This window comes from Oryzias latipes, chromosome 21 (genome assembly GCF_053564925.1).
Source record: "Oryzias latipes strain Hd-rR chromosome 21, Olatipes_Hd-rR_3.1".
In the NCBI taxonomy this organism is placed as follows: domain Eukaryota; kingdom Metazoa; phylum Chordata; class Actinopteri; order Beloniformes; family Adrianichthyidae; genus Oryzias; species Oryzias latipes.
In genome coordinates this window covers 20,828,974-20,852,005 of record NC_136257.1, presented here as the reverse complement: position 1 = coordinate 20,852,005, position 23,032 = coordinate 20,828,974, and the positions used below count along the sequence as shown (strand labels likewise).

At 38.0% G+C, this 23,032-nt stretch overlaps 2 protein-coding genes across 6 annotated transcripts in view; both read left to right on the top strand.

The window, feature by feature from the left end:
• The window catches only part of LOC105356811 (polyprenol dehydrogenase), a 48,954-nt gene extending 26,123 nt beyond the window's left edge, over positions 1–22,831 (top strand). Inside the window, exons 4-7 of the mRNA XM_023950583.2 lie at positions 13,319–13,420; positions 15,312–15,519; positions 16,277–16,484; positions 19,135–22,831. Of these exons, the coding sequence (XP_023806351.1) occupies positions 13,319–13,420; positions 15,312–15,519; positions 16,277–16,484; positions 19,135–19,308 (692 nt within the window). The 3' untranslated portion in view covers positions 19,309–22,831. The remainder of the gene's footprint in view (positions 1–13,318; positions 13,421–15,311; positions 15,520–16,276; positions 16,485–19,134) is intronic.
• Positions 39–7,526, top strand: LOC111946721 (uncharacterized). 5 transcript variants are annotated; one of them, XM_078939879.1, is made up of 11 exons: positions 51–336; positions 2,792–2,861; positions 3,332–3,418; positions 3,489–3,587; positions 3,658–3,765; positions 3,836–3,940; positions 4,011–4,124; positions 4,195–4,308; positions 4,379–4,492; positions 4,563–4,628; positions 7,178–7,368. In XM_078939879.1, exons 1-10 carry the CDS (start codon positions 169–171, stop codon positions 4,616–4,618), a joined length of 1,035 nt encoding a protein of 344 aa, XP_078796005.1. In that variant the 5' UTR covers positions 51–168; the 3' UTR covers positions 4,619–4,628; positions 7,178–7,368. The 5 variants fall into 5 exon arrangements, with proteins under 5 accessions (XP_078796003.1, XP_078796002.1, XP_078796006.1 ...); XM_078939876.1 differs by lacking the exon at positions 4,563–4,628 and having other exon boundaries at positions 45–336; positions 7,178–7,526; XM_078939881.1 differs by lacking the exon at positions 4,011–4,124 and having other exon boundaries at positions 187–336.
• Positions 22,832–23,032: the final 201 nt, after the last annotated feature.

Genomic DNA, 23,032 nt, shown 5'->3' with positions numbered 1-23,032 from the left:
TATATATATATATATATATATTAGCTCACACGCCAAAAAAGTGTGAGCACCTCTGATCTATCTATTTAATTTGAAAAGAAAAAACGGCCAACAATATCTGGAAACTCAGTGAGGAGTTTTAGGCTTCATGAAGTAGCAGGGTGTCACCCCTCCTCCACCGCTCAATTAATGGGCCCATCAAATCAGCCAATCACAGCGCTTTGCCAGAGAGCAGTGAGGGCAAAAGTCCACACCTGCAGGGAGCTGCTTAGTGACAAGATGGAGCGTTTTCAAAAGGGGATCAAGAAGTTGCAGACTCACCATGGAGAGTGTGAAATAAGGCATGAAAAGGCACAGGTAAGAAAACAATTTATTTAATGTTTTTTGTATTTTTAAATAGTTTGTTTTTGTCAATTTATATTTTATTTTTAAGTGAAACCCAACAAGCTATGATTGAAAACCAGGGCATGCAGATTATTAAATCTTTTAAACAGCTCATTTATGTTAAAAATTTGACTCTTTAAGCTGAGAATCTTTATTTTGTTTTTTATTCTCCCACTGAGAGTTTTATAACTCACAAAAATGCTCAAACAAGCTCATCCAGTGGGGGAGGAGAAGTAAGTCTGCACGGCAACAGCTAAGAGCCAGGTGCATGGGAGAAGGGGGGGGGGGGTGCTCAATCATCTTTCTTGAGTTTTAGTCATGAATTTAAGTTGTTCTATTTGATTTATTTCAGCAGGAGCTTTTACATGGAGCTTCTAAGTAGCCTAATATGTTTCTTATTGAGCATAAATAATAGGTTTGTAAGTTACATGTTACCATATTAGAGTTATTTTGGTTATCTCTTAATAGTTTAATAAATCTGTTTTTAACCACACCTGACATGACACTAAATTAAGAGGCCTTATGGGTTTTATCAATTTTCCAAAATGCACAGGTCAGATGATTAACGATGATTAAATCTATTATCAAAACTGTTTATATTTAGATTAGGTTTAAAGAACACACTCTTATCGTATGTTGAACCAGCAGTTTCTGTTTAGAAGAAAAGTTCTTAATTGGGAGAAATGCATTATAACAACTGCCAATAAATGGACTGCTGTAGGATATTTTTTGACACAATTTTATTTTTAAAGGAACTTGAATGTGCTCCTGTCAGATTAAAATATATCAAAATTGATATATATTCTATTGAAAAATATTATATTCTGATGGTTTAATTACTGTGAACATTGAAAATTCATTCATTTTTATATATTTAATAATTTTTTTTAGATTTTTCAGACCCATGGTTTAGCTGTTGTAGATTTGACTCCCATAATTTATGTACAATGAATGTTAATTTATATCTTTATTTCAAATAGGCCTAATTATTTGATGGCGACATGACCTATGATTTGGCGGCCATTTTGTGCCAAAATCTGCCATTTTGAGATTTTTGCGTTTTACACAATATGGAAAAATTAACTTATTTTCAAGCGATTGTTTTTTTTAGGAAATTTGACTCGCAACTCCCTAGCGTAAGTCTACAATCACCTCTGGAGTTTCGTCAACCTTTGACCCCTGGAAAAGGCCGCCATCTTGAATTTTCCATAAAAAACACCTTTATCACCGGATTCAAACATAAACTTGTCGTTTGAATTTTCATCGATCATCTTGAAACCTTTTCAATGGCATGCTGTTGGAATTAGAAGTTGTAGTTTTTGAACGGCGTGCACGTGGTGAGCTAGCAAAGTGGCGCACTGTTATAACTCTTATGTTGCTCAATGGAATACTGTGAAAATTTGAATGCATGCATTCATGCCTGAAACTGAATACATTGAAAAACACTGGGTATGGACATATAAGGAATCTGGGCGTGTCTAGCACAAAACCACTGTTGCTAAGGACAACAAAAAGTTTACTTTTACCGATTCGTCTGAAACTAACGTCGATCTGTTCATCATCCCGAGGCGACCAAAACACAAAATGGTTGCTATGGAGATAAAATCAACAGATAAGCAGTCATTTTGAAAAAAGTGGGTTTTTTACCATCTTATGACGTATAGCGATCGCTATGCTAGCACTTGTAGCCACATTAGACTTGTTAGCATAATTAGCATTTTAGGTAATATATTTTTCTGAGAGAGTTGATGATGCTGATCATATTGCTAGCACTTTAGCCAAAATAGCATAGCTAGCATACTTAGCATCATTAGCATTTTGAGCAATGTGTTTTTCTGAGAGAGTTGATGACGCTGATTGCTACGCTAGCACTTTTAGCTACGCTAGCACTTTTAGCTACATTAGCATAGATAGCATAGTTAGAATAATTAGAGTAAGCAGTTTTGACTAGACTTGATCAAATGTGGCAAGTGAGGGCGGTGAGGGCAGCAGTGGTGCGAAGAGTTGGGCGCGGAAGGCGGGTTGCATCTGCGGGCCATACAACGCCGCTTATGGCTTTAATTTTACCTGATGTCACTTTATTTTATATTAGTTTTACTGAATTTGCAGCAGTTTTTTAGCAGATGAAAAATATTTTTTGTGTATGTACATTTTTATGTTATTTGTTTAGTTGTCAACCTAATGAAGCTTTGATATCCTCTGAATTCATATGGCCCACAGGTCCACCCCTATGTACTGCTATTGACTTTGTTTTCATGTGTTAAATATACCAAATATAAACCTCAGGAGGGGAGTAGAGTGGTGAACTGAAAGAAGTTCATCACTTCATGAAGTTCATGGTTTAAGTGTATTTTTTTATTTGCAGCCTATATTAATTCAGGCTGCCAATAACAATTTGATTTAGCCTTTTTTTTTCTCTGTCCTGCAGTTGGAGGCTGCTATGGCAGATCTTGATCGAACTGAATGCCATACAGCAGCTGAAGAATGCATCTCATCAGGTAAGACTGATGTTTGGATTTTTTTTGTTTGCTTTTTACATTTACTTCCTCCTGTAGATTTGATGCAGATAACCACTGTTCATCATGTAATGATACAGCAGCATTAAAGGGCCTAAAAGTGGGTCTGTGTTAGCCTACGAAGGGGGGGTGCTGGCAGCGAAGATTCTGCCTTGAAGGGGCTGTTCTCACTGGTCTATGTCAGTTCGCTAGAACGCGCTTATTTACGTGGGTTAGGAGGGGCTGATGGTCAGAGTTCAGGTTTTTAGAGGAATACTCGGAAATGTGTGAATGGATCAAAATACCATTTTTTTTTTTTTTATAGTGAGTAATTAACATTTTAAAACACAAATGCTCTAAAAATAGATTTTGCATGGTTTAGGCCTTTAAAATATTACAAAGATTTGAACTAAAACAAGATTTATATCTCATCAGGTCATAATGTATTAACGTATTAATTACATCTCTCTCAGATGGAAACAGGCAAGCCTCAAGCTCTGGTGAAAAAAAGAAAAAGGATGAACTCAAACATCATGGTGGCGATGATGATGGCGATGATGGTGCATTAAGCTTGTAAAACCTCAGTTATTAGCTGTAGTGTAAGACCTGTATTAATTACATCTCTCTTAGATGGAAACAGGCAAGCCTCAAGCTCTGGTGAAAAAAAGAAAAAGGATGCACTCAAACATCATGGTGGCGATGATGATGGCGATGATGATGGCGATGATGGTGCATTAAGCTTGTAAAACCTCAGTTATTAACTGTAGTGTAAGACCTGTATTAATTACATCTCTCTTAGATGGAGACGAGCAGGCCTCAAGCTCTGGTGGAAGAAAGAAAAAAGGAGACACCAAAATGGAAGCACCGAAACAGAGTGGAGGCGATGATGATAACGTTGACGATGATGGTGCGTTAAGCTTTGAAAACCTCAGTTATTAACTGTAGTTTAAGACCTGTATTAATTACATCTCTCTTAGATGGAGACGGGCAGGTCTCAAGCTCTGGTGGACAAAAGAAAAAAGGAGACACCAAAATGGAAGCACCGAAACATCATGGTGGCGATGACGATGATGACGATGATGGTGCGTTAAGCTTTGAAAACCTCAGTTATTAACTGTAGTTTAAGACCTGTATTAATTACATCTCTCTTAGATGGAGACGGGCAGGCCTCAAGCTCTGGTGGACGAAAGAAGAAAGGAGAAGCCATAATGGAAGCACCGAAACATCGTGGTGGCGATGATGATGACGACGTTGATGACGATGATGGTGCGTTAAGCTTTGAAAACCTCAGTTATTAACTGTAGTGTAAGACCTGTATTAATTACATCTCTCTTAGATGGAGACGGGCAGGCCTCAAGCTCTGGTGGACGAAAGAAAAAAGGAGACACCAAAATGGAAGCACCGAAACATCGTGGTGGCGATGATGATGACGACGTTGATGATGATGATGGTGCGTTAAGCTTTGAAAATCTCAGTTATTAACTGTAGTGTAAGACCTGTATTAATTACATCTCTCTTAGATGGAGACGGGCAGGCCTCAAGCTCTGGTGGACGAAAGAAAAAAGGAGACACCAAAATGGAAGCACCGAAACATCGTGGTGGCGATGATGATGACGACGTTGATGATGATGATGGTGTGTTAAGCTTTGAAAACCTCAGTTATTAACTGTAGTTTAAGACCTGTATTAATTACATCTCTCTCAGATGGAGGCGGGCAGGTCTCAAGCTATGGTGGACAAAAGAAAAAAAAGTTGATTTAAAAGAAAAGAGGTAAGATTGGAGATCTTAACTCTTAAAAAAGATTTTCGGAGGAGAGACACGGGTGGGCAAAAATCGAGGCAACGATCGGGCAGCTGGCAGGCAAACAGAGGCAGGGTCAGGTTACAAAAGATGAGTTCCAGTATGTCTATATAAACATATTTCTAATTGCTGTGAAAAGGACAAGTTTAAGAGAACATTTCATCTAAAAATGTACATTTAAAGTTTAAATTAAAGTATTTTCAAATCCTGCAACAGACTGGCGACCTGTCCAGGGCATCCCCTGCCTTCGCCCAAGTGGCCGGGATGGGCTCCGGCAGCCCTGTGACCCCGAAAGGGAATAAAGGGTATAGAAAATGAATGGAAATGAATTCTCAAATTTTAGTGTTTTACATTAAAATGTAAAATGCATAACAACATTGGTTTTATAACTTTAAAAAGTCACGCTAAAACAAAAATTCATTATATACATTTGAATGTAAACTTCTGTGCATCAGATCACACCCACGTGAAGTAAAGCACTTCTCCTCCGTGGCACAGCGGGACGTGGAACACCCTCGCGGCGAAGAGATGCAGAGCTCTCACTTAACTAATGAAGGAGGAAGAACATACTCCTGGTATTAAGGCACAGAGAGACAGATTGACACTCCTAATGTGCGTTATAAAGTACAGTACGGTACAGTCTATTTTTGATGAGTAAGGATCGGTGACGGACAATCTTCCGCAGTGGGTTGGGGTGGTTTCCTGTATTTGCAGATTCTGTGGATTCTTGGGTGTCTCCAGTCCCTTACTCCCATGAATATGGAGGGAATACTGTACTGATCTTTAATTATTTCCAGTATTCCCCCCATATTCGCTGGGGTTAGGGACCATAGGGACCAGACACACCCGTGAATACGGAGAACCACCCCCCAACCCCACCCCCTGCTGCGGCCGAAGAATGCCCGTCACTGATCCTTCCACATCAAGAAACCTTCTGAAACATGTTTAATGCTTTGTGAAACATTCATTAAAGAACATTGGAATATTGATGAACATAAAGAGTTTTTAATTTTATTCACAGAAATAGACCGTAGTGTAATTTATAACACACATTAGGACTGTCTCTCTGTCATTCTGTGCCTTAAAACCAGGAGCCGTGTTTCCTCTTTCATCAGTTAAGTGCGAGAGGTCCTGCAGATTTAAGCGTTGGCCATGGCGCGTCAGTCTGACAGCAGCGTGTTTCTGAGCGTGGCTTCCTCCAGAAGAGGCCGTGTTCATCCACCATTTATTCATCCAGATGATAATTATTCTCCATGATTTTCTTCCTCAGCTATCAGAATATTTTCTGGCCGCTTCTGAGTCAGCTGATGCCATTTCACCATGCAGGGTCACAAACTTCGGCTATAGTGACTTAGGAACCATTGGAACTAGTTGGTGCTCGCTATTAAGTATTTTTTAGCAGTCAGAGGGGAAGCCGAAGGGCCGGAGTGCTCCTCATCTCCGTCCCCATTCCACAGAAATTCCCTCGGTACCTTCCTTGGACACAACAGTCTCACACAAGCGTCTTAAATGGTCTGATATTTTTTGTGAACTTGCTAATACGTGAAACTGCGAACACTGAAACGCAAATATGCGGTGGAACAATGCATTGTGGTGTGCTGCCTGCCCGAAAAGCTTCTATTTCTGAAGAAAGGGAGAGCTGCTTAGCTAGGCTGCGATCACACCTTATTCTAAATGTGTGTTTAAATGTGCTCAAAGCATGTGGTGAAGGTATTTTAAGAGTATTTTTAAAAAATGTTTTCTATATAATGTCACTACTTTACAGATTTTTCACCTAATGCGAGAAGTCCAGGAGCATAACTACCACCGTAGACAGTGTTACAAACAGGCAGGCAGTCCGCTGAATCCAAAGGGATTATTACCTGGAAGTTTTTACAACAGTCAAGCACAGCTATAAATCCATGAAGCTAAGTCAGCGTCAGGCAGGCAGAAGTCAAACACAAGGATTGGAATTTCCAAGATCAAACGTCGGGTATAACAATTCAGGCATAGGTAATTGTCAACGACGGTCAGTTGAGTGACGTTGGGGACTGTGTGCTGGGGGGGCTGGAAGATCTAGTGCGTTAGTAAAGCGGCGATGATTCCCACCGGTGCCCGGAGAGAAAGCAGAGCTCTAAGTCCTTACAGACAGGGGTTTAACTGTATTCAGATAAAAATAAAGGTCAGGAAGAAGTGGAACGTGGAGAAGACAAGAACCTTGACAAGGAAACAAGGAGATGCAAAGAAAGAGGAAGCTTAAGTAAAATAAATGTCTGAGTCTGGCTTTTTACAGAAAAGAAGATGAAATCTGCAGAAGGTTGGGCTAAGACTCAAGCATTGGTTGTGTTTTAGTTTTAGTTTTTGAAGACAATGTTATGAACATATTTGGTCACCTACTGTAGTCATGTATTTACCCAAGCTACTTTGAGAATAACAGAGATTTGAGAAAAATAGAACATGTGACTTTTCAAACTATAAATTTGTTTACAAACTTTGCAAGATTTTTTCTTCAATTCTTTTGCTTTCTTTTTTATTTGTAGAATTGCCAAGAGCAATCATTAAGATGCCATGGAGCCAAGAAGAGAGAACTGCAGTCACACAAAAGATGGCCGGCTTTATTGGACTTAGAAGGGTACCAGGAAAAACTGACTGCAGCATTTGCATCGAGGAGTCTCCTGAACTAAAAAACAGGTCATGGAAAGATATAAGATACTTTGTCTACAATGAAATCATTAAAGTGAAAAAGAAAAATATGATTTAGGATTATTTATCCTGTTTTGCTCATTTAATTTAATGTTACTTAATTTAATGCACAATTTCTATTATTTTTAAGTGCAATATATTTATGTTTCTGGATTTATTTTTTGTTAAAAGATTTCTGTTTTTCTAAAAGATTTATATTTTTCTAAAAGATTTGTTTTTTTAAAGGTTTTATATTTTTCCAAAAGATTTAAGTCTTTCTAAAAGATTTCTGTTTTTCTAAAAGATTTATATTTTTCTAAAAGATTTCTGTTTTTCTAAAGGTTTTATATTTTTCCAAAAGATTTAAGTCTTTCTAAAAGATTTCTGTTTTTCTAAAAGATTTATATTTTTCTAAAAGATTTCTGTTTTTCTAAAGGTTTTATATTTTTCTAAAAGATTTCTGTTTTTCTAAAGGTTTTATATTTTTCCCAAAAGTTTAAGCCTTTCTAAAAGACTTCAGTTTTTTTAAAGATTTCAATTTTTCTAAAAGATTTCTGTTTTTCTGAAGGATTTCTGTTTTTCTAAAAGATTTATATTTTTCCAAAAGATTTAAGTCTTACTAAAAGATTTCTGTTTTTCTGAAAGATTAATGTTTTTCCAAAAGAATTCTTTTTTTCTAAAAGATTTAAATTTTTCTAAAAGATTTCTGTTTTTCTAACAGATTTAAATTTTCTAAAAGATTTCTGTTTTTCTAAAAGATTTGAATTTTTCTTAAAGATTTCTGTTTTTCTAAAAGATTTATATTTTTCTAAAAGATTTCTGTTTTTCTAAAAGATTTATATCTTTCTAAAAGATTTTTGTTTTTCTGAAAGATTTATATTTTTCTAAAAGATTTCTGTTTTTCTAAAAGATTTGTTTTTCCAAAAGATTTCTGTTTTTCTAAAAGATTTATGCTTTTTTACTATGAGCAGATTTGCTGTTAAAAGGTGTTCAATAAAGAAAAAGCCTGAAAATACTGTAATTGAATTTTATTTTTCTTTGAAAGCATGCATAGTCCGTTTTACAATCAATTGTTGCAAAATCAATTACTTAAAACAAATGTAGAATTGATTATAAAGAATTTTTGTACCATAACTCTCTCCTGGAATTAAGTTTTAACATCAATATTTCATCCACAGGAAAACTAAAAACCTGGAGTGTGTTTTCCATGCTGGTCCTCACTTACACAGTTTAAAACTTTTATCAAAAACTTAATGTTACCCAGAATCTAACCTAATATTGTTAAAAAGGATGACCTCTGGTGTCCAAAAGGGCGTTTTACACTCATGTAAGTGAACCAGAAAGGCTGGTCCTCACTTCTCTGGCGATTTCCCTGGACCTCACTATGTAATATGTGCAAGAATGTGTGTGTGTGTGTGTGTGTGTGTGTGTGTGTGTGTGTGATGTTTGTTAAGAGAAAGGGGAAACGGCCTTTTAATAGACATGTAGGTTAAAGAGATGGTTTTCAATGGCTGACATCAAAGCCTGGCTTATGACTTCTTCTAGAAATGATCCCTATAATACATTTGAATTAAAAATGTTGTAGAGATGCAACAAGAAACTGTCTTCACAATTTTGTTCAAAACCTCAATTTTTGTACCACGCTTTTGTTTTGGTTCAACATATGATTTCTGTATTGCAAAACCAAAAGAAAAAAAAAACAAATTCAGGCAAAGGCTTTTTTTAAACTTGCTAATAGGCAAGCAATTTCAGGTGGTTTATACTTAGCCTGGTGTAATTTAATAAAACAATAAATGATAAATCTTTCTTAAATTGAGGATAATTGTTTGACACATTCAACATAAACATACTGATATGCAGTATACATGCAACGATACACTTTTCCCCCATGATTCGTTTCAATGATGTAACCTATAGTTCTGTTGTAAACCAAGAATTGTGTCATCCCTACTCATTTGTAAGCCACTCGTCTTGAATAGTTGTCTGTAATGCCTCATTCACAAATGCCCTTATGGGTACATACGGGCGACAGGCAATCCTGTACGGGACATGCAGGTGGCCAGCACAAAATTTCAAGGTTGTAGATCTCTCAGTTAGCCTGTAGAGCGAAAGTGTTTATGCACGTATTTTTCAATGGCTGTTCAAGCTGTTGGCGATAGGCGAACACCTAAACATCATGAGGGGTAACTCATGGTGTGTGCTCTAGGTGTGACGCAGACACATCATAGCCAGAAGCCAGTACGCCCACCTTATAAACAATTAGAGTGTGGTGTAAGGGCACTGTGCAACAGCATCACCTGTACGCTATAAGCAAGAGCAACGTTTATTTGCCTTGCAAACACATCACTATACACTTACTACGCGCATGACAATGGTACATTCCAATTTATGACGCCCCTTGAGAGAACTGCAAGACACACATGCACTTCCCTTTAAGATATAGCCCCTCCTGTTTACGACCCTGATAACCCGGGTATGGGGGTTGACCCACATGGGTGCATTTGACTAAGGCTTCTGTCAGTACACTACAAATATACTTAGTTCATTCTAAAAATGGATTTGCATGAGCCCTAATAGAATACTGGGAGTGTTTACCTGCAGATAAATTACAGTAACAGTTTGCGCTCATAAGTAACCTGGTCTCATGAATACCAAACCAGACTGTGCATTTTTGGAAGTACTCATTTGCTCTGTAAACTATGTTGCATTGACAAACAATTGCATAATGGTTTCCTTTAAGCTTTTTGCATGACCAATGCTGCAGAGAGGTGCAGCTGGATCAGACAGGAGGCCAATTTCAAGAGGTGATGATGCCTTGTCTTTCTCAAATTAAGCTAGTCAAATGCGTTCAAAACCCCAATGCAATATGTGTGTGTGTCTATAGATGTCTTATAAAGGGACATAATGATATGTTGAAAATCTTTCTCTGTAAAAAGCAGAGTTTTTCATATTGTAAAGGATTGACAGCCCTGACAGAGGAGTAACACTCTTTCATGTGAAACATGACTCATTTAGACATCTACACTCAACGAATTTGATTTAAAAAAGAAGCACCATGCTTTTTATTACCCATAACTTTTTTTACATTTGATTAGATCCGAAGCAAACGAAGAACAAAACAACAGAGCTACTGTCCTAAAATAAACCCTGAATCCTATGAGGATCCTGTGGTGGAATATGATAATAACTCGAGACTGCAACTGGGTACAACTCAATGAAGTTAGGGCATTTCAGATTGTGTACAAGCACACACACACAAACACACACCAACATTAGGTATTTCTATGTTTTTGCCACTGGCAGTGAGGTCTGTCCAGAAACTTTAGTCAGGATGCTCTTGAAAGCAACACATTGTGCCTGAAACCACAGGCCTGCAATCTGGTGTAAAGAACAGCAACCTGTTTGTGTTTGCCTGGTTAACACATTATACTTCCTCTCAGACTTCGTGAACTGATCTGATCCTTTTGGTAAGCCTTGTCAGGATTTTATCTAGCGTTTCTAACTGCAAACACAAAGGATAGAATAGTTAAACCTTGTGTTTTTTCTTTGTACCTGATGATAATACCTTCATTTATCATCTGACACAGGTTACCTAGATATACCAGTAAGTGTAGTGAAACTTAATTTCATTTCTGTGTTTTATGCTTGTGTGTTGATATGTGTTGATATGTTCCTATTAAGAATGCAGGCCACAGCTGATCGGAGCTCTTGCCAGCTTACTTTCTGCTACATCAGCTGGATCAAGCACTTGTGGAGTATTTAACACTGGAACTCTGCCCAAAGTTAACATTTATAGGGTTTCAGTGTAATGGTTTGCAGTTAGCTGAAAGCAAATATCTTTTAGTATTCTATCGGTTTCAAATAAATGACTTTGAAGGGAACAGGTCTTCTAAGAGGTGATGAGTGATGGAGGAAACAGAAAATGTGGCCTTCATGACGATGTTGCCCTTGAATGATCTAAATCCTGTGTACTGTTTTTACATTTAAATGCAGTTATTTGCTTGATAGTTTTTATCTAAAGTAACTTTAAAATAAAAAGAACACAGACTCAAAAAGGGACGTTTGACTCATAGAACTCAATGAACCTTAAACAGGACAAATATAAAGCCGAAAGTCAAGGAAATACAAGAATAAGGGACTTAATCACACAAAGTTACATCATCACTATAGATGTGTTGTGTGGTAAAATGGAATTTGCAGTGGTGTTATGGCCAGGTTTTTTAAAATTAGGTATTGATTTACAGAAATCTATAAATGTTAAATAATCTGTATCAGGATTTTGGCTTTGGCTAGACAATAAAGAAACTTGTCCTAATTGTTCTTCCCTCTTAAAATAAAAATTTAAGCAAAATCTTCTAAAAATCGTATGACTTTTGAAGGACAAGTTTGGGTTTTTTCTTCATGTCCAAATGATACTAATGTTACATTAATTTCAAAATCATTTCAAAAAATGATTTTTTTCCCCTGTGATATAAATAAACAAAATTGAAACAGGCTAAAGTCTGTCTGATTGAAGACCCCCTCTCTCCCAGAGGGCTATTTCTGCCGTCTAAGTCTACACACAGACATGGGTTTTTTTTTATATAACGCAGAAGTGTGTTTTCGGTGCACACACACAAACACACAAAACAAACAGAGGCAAATATGTGCTTGCAGCTATTTTGATGCACACATTTGCTCTGTCTGGTTCTTTTTTTCTTCAGAGCCTCCTACTGCCCCCCTCTTTCCGTTTCTGTGTCTCTCATACACACAAGTCAGCAGGAGGTGAGTGGCAGGGCATGGAGATAAGACCGCTATCAGACCTTCATCAGGGACAGCCACACTTTCATCTATCTTCACAGCTTTTTTTCTTTTCTTTTTCATTTCTATTAACTCTTTTCCCCTGCTCCATCTCAGTCCTCTCCCTTTCTTTAAAGTCGAAAACACACACACACACGCACGCACACACACACACACACATATACACTCAACCTCTAATTTCCCCTCTTTAACAAGTCATTGTCTGTTTGTAATGATGTACTTTACTAGCAGAAGCTCATTCAAAATTCAAACAAACAAAAACGCAGTAATGATTTGCAAGCAATTTTAAAAGTACTTCAGGGACTAATAAGAAACGACGATTAGCATTTTCTCTGCCTGGCCTCGTATCCATTTTCACCACATATGTAGAGAGACGGATTAAGACCTGTAATGTGTCAGGGCTAATAAAAAGGTCCAACCAAGTGACTAATCCCAAGCTTTTGTGCAGTGTAATACCATGCTTGTTAGACCGCAGGGTTTCCTTAGTTCACTTTGTTTTCAGTTTCATTTCTTTTCACAATTCTGTCTAATTGTAAGATTTATAGTGTGATTTTTACTGGCAGTTAAGTGTCATTAAGGATAAAAATTTGTGTTTTTTCTTTGCATAACAAAAATATACATGTAGTATTGTGAAAATTGTCAGGAGATTGCTATATACTTTTTATTAACTACCAAATAATTCAAGCATTAAAAAACACTTTTATTTTGATAATAACTAATGTGCCTTCATTGCGTTTCAGGTCCAGTGCATGTTTTCTTTGTTCCCCATAACAAAAGCAAAAATTTACAAAAGGATTGTGCCTCTATAAACTCATAATGTGTTACAACATTCATATTCCTTTTAAATTGCAGTCATTTTTTTCCCTTTTTGGTAAGATCTTGCATTTTGTTGGTGATGAATATTCAGTCGGGTTGCTGCGTAAATCTCTTTCGTCCCAAAGACCCTCAATGGGGTTGATGTCCGGACTCCGTGGTGGCCAAGCCATGTGTGAAAATGAAGTCTCAAGCTCCCTGAACCACTTTCACTATTTCACTTTCACTATTTGAGCCCCGATAAAGCCTGGCATTGTCGTCCCAGAATATGCCTGTTTCATTGTGGAAGCGTGGATTTAAAAAAAAAAAAACCCTCTTTGATGTCTTACCGCTGAGTAATTGTATGGTGATCTGACTGGTGTGCATCTCTGTGTGTGTTTTCGCAGTGGAGTTCAGAAAGCTGGACCTAGCCTCTGTGCTGTCAATTCATCAATTTGCTCAGAGCTTCAAGGAGAGGAATCTGCCACTTAATATTTTAGTTAATAATGGTAAGTAAATGGAAAAAAAATTAACTTCCCAAAGCCATTTATTCTATATATGCATGTAAAGAGCTGATATGTTTAGTTTAAGTTGAATTTAGTTTCTGTCAGGCAGCTGCTTCCAAATTTTGCTGTTTTTTAAAGAACTTTATGTAATAAATTCAGCTCCAGAGCCTGTAAAAACCTCTGCACATACAATCATGCAAAAAGACAACTTTTTTGTGTTTTGAGTTTATTCTAGCAGCCCTTTTTTGGCTATTTTCACACATGGTTTCAAATATTCCAGCTTAATGTCATGTTAGCCTCAAATGTTTGAACTCCTTTAAAAGATTAATAAAAACTACAATAAGTTAAAATTTAGGTTTGTAATATTTATTCATTTTGGGACTTTTAAGATTAAAATAAGTTCAAAAAGGCTTTCCTAAATATTCAAATCATCTCATTATTATTCAAACCTCTGAAAGGATCTCTAAGTATTTTAAGCACCATTAGATGTGAGTATTGACTTCAGCTGTAGCAGAAGATATATTACTTCTTCCTAAGAGACGCACAAATGACTTTTTACATCTATTTGGGTGACTTCTCTGAATCATCTGGAATTGTAGTTGTTGTTTTTTTTATTTATTTTTACATAGAATCCCTCATCCTATATAAGGCTGCAGAAGAGGATGGGTAGATGCCATAGGGTCTCGCACTCAATCTAGTGCCTCACTTTCATCCTGATTGGCTGTTTGAAGTGGTTATGGCTGAAGCTTGATGCTCAAAACCTTGATGTTAGTGCAGCACACATACCTGCCGTCTGACTTATTTTGTGCACTAAAAACAGGTTATTTAAAAAAGTTGCACCCTTTTATTAATTTATTCTTATCAGGAAACACTTTTTGTAAAGGTAGATTTGAAAAAAAACATAAAAATTAAAACTCATTTGTGAAAAAGAAATGTGTTCGATGCTGTCATTGAAGTAGACAAACACAATTTGGTTTCCAACACACGAAGAATGACTGAAAGCGGTTATAGAGTTGGTTACAAAAAGCCAGAAAGCAGACCAAATAGTTAAAGCTGGTGGTTATTTGCTAGCTGAAGAAAAACAGGAAGCTAAGAAGGAAATTAAAAAAAAAGTTAATTGTGCTGATCCTCTGTCATACACAGATGACCACCTTTGCTTTCTCACTGCATTAATTTCAATCAGTGAGACGATTAACCTTTATGTAATTTGCAATTTTTTAGTTTTTGACTTTTGGCAGCTTATTTCCTCCTTCATAAAATACAGTTTAATTACATCACTTTACACCCTTTGTTTGATTTCAGTTACTGGTATTTTAATCAGCTGATTAGGTCAGCATTTTCTCCGTTCTCCTTCTTAAAGTCCCACTCCAATCATCTTTTGATCGATTTTAAAAGCGTTCCCATTAGTCTTTTAATTATGATTATTTTAATTACGATTTAATCAAATTTTTAGCCCAAATCAAAAACCAGTTGTTTTGTAGAACATAGTTTCTGCAGAGTGGCAGTAGTTCTTCTGAACTTTGCCTGAGTTGTGGGCGAGACTGTTGGCGCAAAACAATTCCGCCCCCCTTCCCCTCCCCGTTCCTGAGAGTTCTCAGTTTACACACTCTCTCGCTAGCTTACAGCTCCCGCTCATCGTGTTTTCGAGATAACAAATTATCTCTCTTCCAAACTACTGTTTTTTTTTGTCTCCTCCTGATTCGCAAATTTAGAATAAAGAAATACTGAGAAATGAAATATGTCCATCATCAGAAAAATGCCACAAGAACATGTCAAAAACACTCAAATTGTGATTGTCTTTGGAGTGGGAATTTAAGCCATAGCATTGTACATATAAAACTGTGACTTGAGATGCTTAATCATCTTATTTAATCCTGTGTGTTTGTTAATGAAGCGGGTGTCATGCTGGTTCCTGAGGGGCGCACTGGCGATGGACACGAGCTGCACTTTGGCGTGAACTACTTAGGCCACTTCCTTCTAACCTGGCTACTTCTGGATTTGTTGAAGAGCTCTGGGGAGCACGGTGACGCCGCCCGTGTGGTTAACGTTTCATCATCAGCACACAGCATTGGGGAGATCAGACTAAATGACATCAATAGCAGGTATCGTGTGCACACTCTGATCCAGATCAAGAAGAGTTTTTTTTCAAGCAGTTTTCCACAAAAGTACTATTCTAAGAACATTTCCTCTGGTTACATTAACACAAGACTTTTATTTACATTTTCAGTGGATTTGCTGTTCTTTTTGGCATTACTAATACACATCTTAATGTCTCCATTTTAGTTTTATTGCTTTGAAACAACTGTTGGTTTTAGTGGGCTCTGTTTTATTTCAGCTCTCAGCACTGCTGTCCAGAGTTATTAGCAATCTTAGTGTCTTCATTTTGTGGTTGATTCCCAGATCAGCGGGTTATGACTTGCGTCTATTAACTGTCAACATACATTTGAGGATTCCTGGTCAAGGAGTAAGTATGGCCCCCTGATGGCCATTTGTCAGAAAGATCAAACTGAAATCCTATGATAATTCTTCCTCAGTAATCACAATGACAGCAAGATCTATGCATGCTGAGAACTGGCCTGTCACATCATTAGGCTTGAGCATGGTAATGTGTTATAGTGGACAGAGTTCATAAAAGGCATTAGAAGGTTATGGGGGATTCTATCGGAGGGGTTTCTCTTAACTAGATGTTAAATGGAAATGTGTGGCATTCCCCAACTACATTGACAGTCCAACAGAGAAGACCCCCCCCCCCCCCCCCCCCCTTGCTAATAGCCATTGGTGGAACTAATCTTGATTTAAATGGACCAAACAAAGCAAAGTTCTGTAAAGGTATATGTATGTTTTCTCTTTCTTTTCCAGTTACCATTATTCTGCCCATGCTGCTTATTGTCAGAGTAAATTGGCCCAGGTGTCATTCAGTTCTCACCTGCACCAGGAGATGCAGCGCGGTGGTTTCCGTGTGAACTCGTGTGCTGTGGATCCAGGCATGGTGAACACTGCTCTCTACTGCCACCTGTGGACGCCCCTCCGCATGGCACAGCGGGTCATTGCTCGCCTTTTTTTTAGGGTAAAGCACTTCTTAACATTTAGCACACAATAGATTACCGGTAGCTAATAGCTTCCAATTCCTTTTAGTGTAGCGGAACAACACAACTGATGCAGAATGTTGATTAAACCAGACATCATTTTTCATTAAACATCAACTTTGCTGTTATTTTTTATTTCATTTTTTAACTACTAAACTCAGTGCCACAAACAAAGTGCTGTTGTATGTATCAAGCACTTAAATCAAGTATTTGCATCACCTTCTTAGTTTTTTTTTCAAGGCCATACCATAATTATATGTAAAGCTACAGTTGTCCTTTACATTTAGGTAAAGCACATGTAGACATTTTCAGACGTTTCATCAGGCTGATGTTATTGTTTCTTTAACATTGGAATTTGGGTTTTAGAAACCTTTTGCGATTAGATTTTTCTTTTGTTTTTGCTCAGTATTTCTCAGAAGGTTCTAAACTCAGGGCTTTGTAATGCTAGGAAGTAAAACCAAAGCCATCAACAACACTGCATTTATACATCATTCATTTAGCCTCTACTAACCCATCCATACGATCCAGCTTTGTATGACAATGTATCAGATTACAATTCTGTCTGAGACATAAAAAAGCATTTTCCCACTATCTCGGGTGAACCAGATGTTAATATAACATGTTTTTGTTATGATTTGATAGATTTGTAATTTCTAAAACCGTTTTCTGCATTATTCTTATTTCAAAATGAATAACCATTGAATAATGTATGGTTATTATGTCATGATGTAAGGTTCTTCTTGCTCTTTTATTAATTGGATTATCATATTGATATTTTACTCAAGTAAATAATAATAATAATAATGGATCGGATTTTCCAGACGCTCAAAGCGCTTACAGTGTATCTCCATTATTCATTCCCTCCTCATTCATACTTGGTGATGGTAAACTGCTGATGTAGCCACAGCTGCCCTGGGGCAGACTGACAGAGGCGTGGCTGCCAGTACGCGCCTACGGCCCCTCTGATCACCATCGGGACTTTATGCATTCACACACCAGTGGAGCCACACTAGAGACAGGGAGGGTGAAATGTCTTGCCCAAGGACACAATGACAGTTAACTTGGGGGAGCGGGGATCGAACTGCTGACCCTTCGATCATTGGATGACATGGTCTACTACTTGAGCCACTGCCACCCAATCTAGAATTCCCACTCAAAGTGAAGAGTGAATGTGAGGTTGTGGATGGGAAAAGGTTGGGGGGGGGGGTACTCAACCCATTAAAGAAGTGATAGAATTGGCAAATACGGTGGTCCCTTGTTTATCGTGGGAGTTACGTTATAAAACTAAACCGCTATAGACTAATAAATCCACGAAGTAGGTATCTATTTTTTTTATTTTTCACAATATTTCAAGATGTTTTAAGTCAGTAAAACCCTTCACTACACATTTTATCCACTTTTCTCAGACAGACATGAACATTTTCACACTTTTCTCTCTTGTTGAAACACTGAAAGTTCAAACTTTCGTAGAAAAGTAATTCCAGTATTATAGAATGAAAACAAAAATCTCCTTGCTTTAGATTTAGGATTTTGGAAAACATTCTGTGCAGGAAACGCACTACAGCGATTGATTGACAGTGGTCTACAGCCAATCAGGATGCAGAGCACAATGTGCTATAAAAAAGCTGCTTTTGCTTTTTTTTATTGCACATTGCACTATGTTCCAAAACTGTACTAAAATAAGCCATCATTGCGTGCCTTCAAGGCGTGACCGTGGGCATATGCTCGGAACTTGTGTGACATTTTGAACAAGTTGAACATTTTCAGGCGTTTGGCTGTGAGCATCACCTCTGGGATGGTTCTGACCCAAATTTGCAAACACATTAATCACATAAGCTCCGGGATTAACATGCAAACACTCTCTCACAGGTTAACTGCTTTTTCGTGGCTTTATAGGACCTCTCATCTGATGCAGTTACACCTACATGGGAATTTAGACACTTATCTAAATAACACAATCACCAAGTTTAAAAGCAACACTAGTGTAGGGAAGAAATCATTTAGGAAAAACTAAATTAAAAAACAAATTTACTGATTGGATCAGTTCAAATTGAATTAAATAAAATTCACCTTTATTTAAAAAGGGCTATATTTACTTTTAAAGACACCAAGCTTTACACAATCAAAGTCATTAAAAATCCTTACAAATCCATTAAATAAATTAAAAAAAGACACCCACCCTCATGCATATACACACACACGATGAATTTAAACCCCAATTCTACCCAAAACATGAAAGGTTTTCAAAATTGTGTTATTTCTTGCAGGAACTTCTTCATCTTGTGAACAGAAATTTAACAGCAACTGCTAAAACACCTGTGTTCTGGTGTTTTCCTTTTGTTAATGCTTTAAGAAAGTGATTCCCATTTCTTTATTTATTTGTTTTCTCAAAAAAAGAGAGCAACAGCAGAATTTCTTGTAAAGAGAAGCTACAGATACATTGAAACAATGTCAAACACCTTTTCATGTCCGAATTCTGTCTTTTTTCAGTAGTTCTACACATTCTGCACAAGCTTATTTAGATGTTTCCTTTTTTGAGTTAGTTTTTGCTCTTTTTGTTGGCGTTTTCATACTCATCTGGTGTAGACTCCGTTTATACAGTTGTGGGATGTGTGTGTTTTCTCTTTGCAGACTCCTGCAGAGGGTGCAGTGACTGTGCTGTCAGCAGCCTTAAGTCAGGACTGTAAAGGTGGCTACTGGAGCAATGGGCACCGCGAGATGACATCACCAGCCTTTGACCCTGGACTTGAGCTGAATCTGTGGGAAGTCAGCATGCAGTTGCTGGGACTTCAAAGTGACCAGTAGGACTGAAGCTGACTAAAATCACCTCAAAAGGACCCTTTAGACCATCAGCCGGTTCTCTTCCCCCCCCCCCCCCCCCCCCCCCCGTTTCTTATTTTTACCATTCATTCAGTCAGCACACCTTTGGGCACGTGTCAGTGTATACTACTGGACAATGATTGGTTGCTTGGGGGATGGAAGATCACTGTATTTTGCTCCAGACATCCCAAAGAAGGGCTACAGAAAGGCATTTCTTTTGGTTTCTTTTTTGCTTTTTTCTTGAGGGCCACGAACGCCTGAAATATGCACTCATATAACCAAGTTCTAGTGGTTTTAGACCTACATGTTCTGTCAAAATTGCTGAGCCTCTCAGTTAAAAGTCCGTTTAAGTTTAAATTCAGTCTTCACCTGATATTTTCCCTCTTATTATAGCAATTATAAAAACTTCGAATGCGTGAATTTGGTAAAAACCAAGAACCGCGTGATTTTGCCTTAGTGTCACAACCCTAGAATAACTTATTCTAATGAGCTAAATCTTGTTTTTAAAATCCTCAGTAAACATTGAAATGACTTTTAGCAGCAGTTTAACTGTAAAAATCGGTATTTCTGTATTTATTTATATGTCAGTATGCAAACTATTGCATAAGTATAATCCTTGCGTTTGCATTGAGACATGGATTTGACCTAAACAGCTTTGCTGTTGTAAGGAATGTGCTGAAAAGAGTTTGTTCTAACACATCAATCCTGTGATTCTTAAATCACCTCGCCATCCTGCCTCTTTTACTGAGAGCACTTTATTTATTGAGTCTCACATTTTCTCACGTGGTTCCTGTTGGATCATTGTTTTACAGACAGCAGTTACTCCACGAAGAGCTAAAAAGGCCTGAGTTTAATAGCACTTATCATAGCTCAAAACCATATATCCTGTTTTCTCTTTCTGCCGCTCAGCTAAAGACATTGCCTTGAAACAGAAAAAGACTTGATTTGAAGGCCTAATCTTTGAATAATTTTGCCTCTGTTTGGGAGAAATGCTGTCTTTTATTTGCAGATCAAAATGAATTCTTCAAATTTGAGTTTTGTTTATGCTGACGGACATCAGAGCCATCGTGGGAGAGACAAAAAGAGGCAAAGCCTTTTGGGTTTTTTTCTTGCGTGCAAACTGATTGGATTCTCTGTCCTGCTGCTGGCGCTGCTCCCAGTGCATTGTGGGATTGAGATTTCCCAGTTGTGTTCAACTAACTGTGTGTGTGCAGCTGACAAACAGATTTACTCAGAGTGGGTACATTCAGTAAAGTCTGCAAACAAAAACACAGGAAAGGAACTCGTCTCCCTCCATGACGGGGATTTCCGCGCACACACTTATGGGAAAAGGATCGCGCCGCAACGCCATCTCCACTGTGATGAATGCATTTCTGCTGTGAAGTGGGAAAACTCCGTCTTAAGTTTGAGGTTTTTAAACAACAAATGATTGCAGTTTCTGCATTGGAAACTGCCACTGAGCATCCAGTCTCCTTATTAATTTGCTGTTATTGAAGCAATACTATCACTGTGGTAGCTGATTTAGTAGGCAGAGCGGCGTTCAGAACAGAAGCAGCCTGAAAGTGTGCAAAGATGCCAGGCCCAAGCTACCTGCATGTCAAGAGTTTGACATTTCTCTGTCCGTGTAATGAAAATATTTTTAGTGTGCTTTGTTTTGTTGGAAGACGCTCGCTGGGTTCTTTGCCAGAGGCCCGTTGGAATCGGGAGCGCAGCTTGCAGAAACTCCTTCAAAAGACCTTGAGGTTAGATTGATTCTGCTCCTCCTCTTCAAATGAGGTGACAGCCTGAACTCAGAGGCTAAACACGGCTGCAGATTCTACCCGACTCTTAATTTAAAAGCCTGTAGGTATGACATTTCCCCCCCTGCATTTGTTGGTTAACGTTAGAATGATGTTGGACTGTGAAAATCAAAGCAGGAAGTGTTTTGGCCCCAAGTCCCTAAAATATGAGCTAATGTTAGAGTTGTTCTTTATCTTACATTATATTTCTTCTGGCAACAAAAAAAGAAATGTATAAAAAGACAAAGACAGCTTTTATGCCATCTACTATCTCATGATTAGTTCCTAAAAAGATAAACTACAGAAAAAAACTTGAACTGAGCTGCAGTTAGTATAGAAAGTATAAGCGGGGATTGAGAACCTCACCTTCCATTCCCAAATGTGACTCATACCAGCAAGAACCAAATGTTACTGTTCCCTTAAAAGACCACTAGAGGCAGGTTTCAAACGTTTTTATCAAATTTTTGTTTTGTTGTTTATGCGTTGTCACGGTGCGCAGAGTGGATTAAGGTCTGCGTGCTTCCGTGTTGGAGTGTGTGGTTCTCGAGCTGCTGGTAGAACAACGAAAGTCTGCTCAGACAAACGTGCTTGCTCATGTTGAAACAAGTGAAAACACCAGCTTACTGCTGAGCCACACTCATGGATCAGCGTTCCGACTGAACGAAGGAGGTTTTTTGAGATTTGGAGAAGGTCGTCTCCTCCTGAACACATGTTCCCAAAGAGAGCATGTTCTTGTTGCAGGGGTGTCTACCTGAAGCGATCCACATGTATTAAACGACACACTCAACTTTTAGATTGCAAGTCTAAAGAAATGAGCTAAAGTAGCTCCACTAACTGTCTCTGATGATGTCTGTGTGGTTTACTGTACAGCAGAAGGACACCAGTGGACATTTGTTCAGGCTGAAACTGCTCCTATAGCCATTCTTTTGAATGACCTGGGATTACATTTATATTAAATGTTCCAGTCCCATGTCCTGCAAAATCCCAAATGTGCATAAATGTGAAAATATGTAGAGCTAATATATGTTTATAGGGGTAACCAGATAAACAAAGTCTTTACTGGGATGCATTTAGAGGGGAAAATGTTTTATTTTTGTTGTTGTCCTGGAACATGCATAACTTTTTATTGGAATTTTATTGGGTTCACGTGTTGGTTTGGCCTGATTTCACACTCAGGGGCTGCAGATGAAGTGATGGGATTGATGTACGTTCCGGTTGGGAGTTGTTGGAAAACCCAGATACTTCGCCAATATCCTGGATATTTCTTGTAATGCATGCGCTCCATGTACTTATCGCTTTACTTCACATGGATGGGAACTCAACAACTACCTTTAGATCTAAGCATTCCGTTTATCAGGACCTCTGAGGAGTCATCAAAAGTGTACAATATTTTACTTCTTCATCTCTTGTTGTCAAAACACACATCTAACTGCTTTAGTTGTGCCTCAAAAGAAATCTCCCTCATGAAAACGTGACTGTGAAATTTTTTTCATGTAGAACTCGTAGAAGCTGTGATTCCCGTCTTGTCCCGTGCATTGCCATATGTTTTTCCTCTGGTAAGACTGATGGAATAAAAAAAAAAGAGAGAAGCGAGTGTTTGATCGCCACCGTCGATGTTTTAGCTAATGGAATTGATGTCCATGATTTCTGTCAATGGTTGTAACATTCCAGCCGCAGCGACGACCTTTTTCTATTATCCAAAGCCTCTCAATAAACATATCATTGTGCCACCCTGCGTTCTGTCATTTGTCGACAACAGAGCAAACTGAAGAATCCTAGTTTACTTTAATCCTTTTGACATTCTTTTGACTCCCAAAACTCTTCAATTGGTTTGTGGATTCTGAGAAAAGCAGCCGTGCGCTGATATGCAACACTTAACCCTTGTGCTATCTTAGATGACCCCACCCTTACTTTGACGTCTTATTCCTACC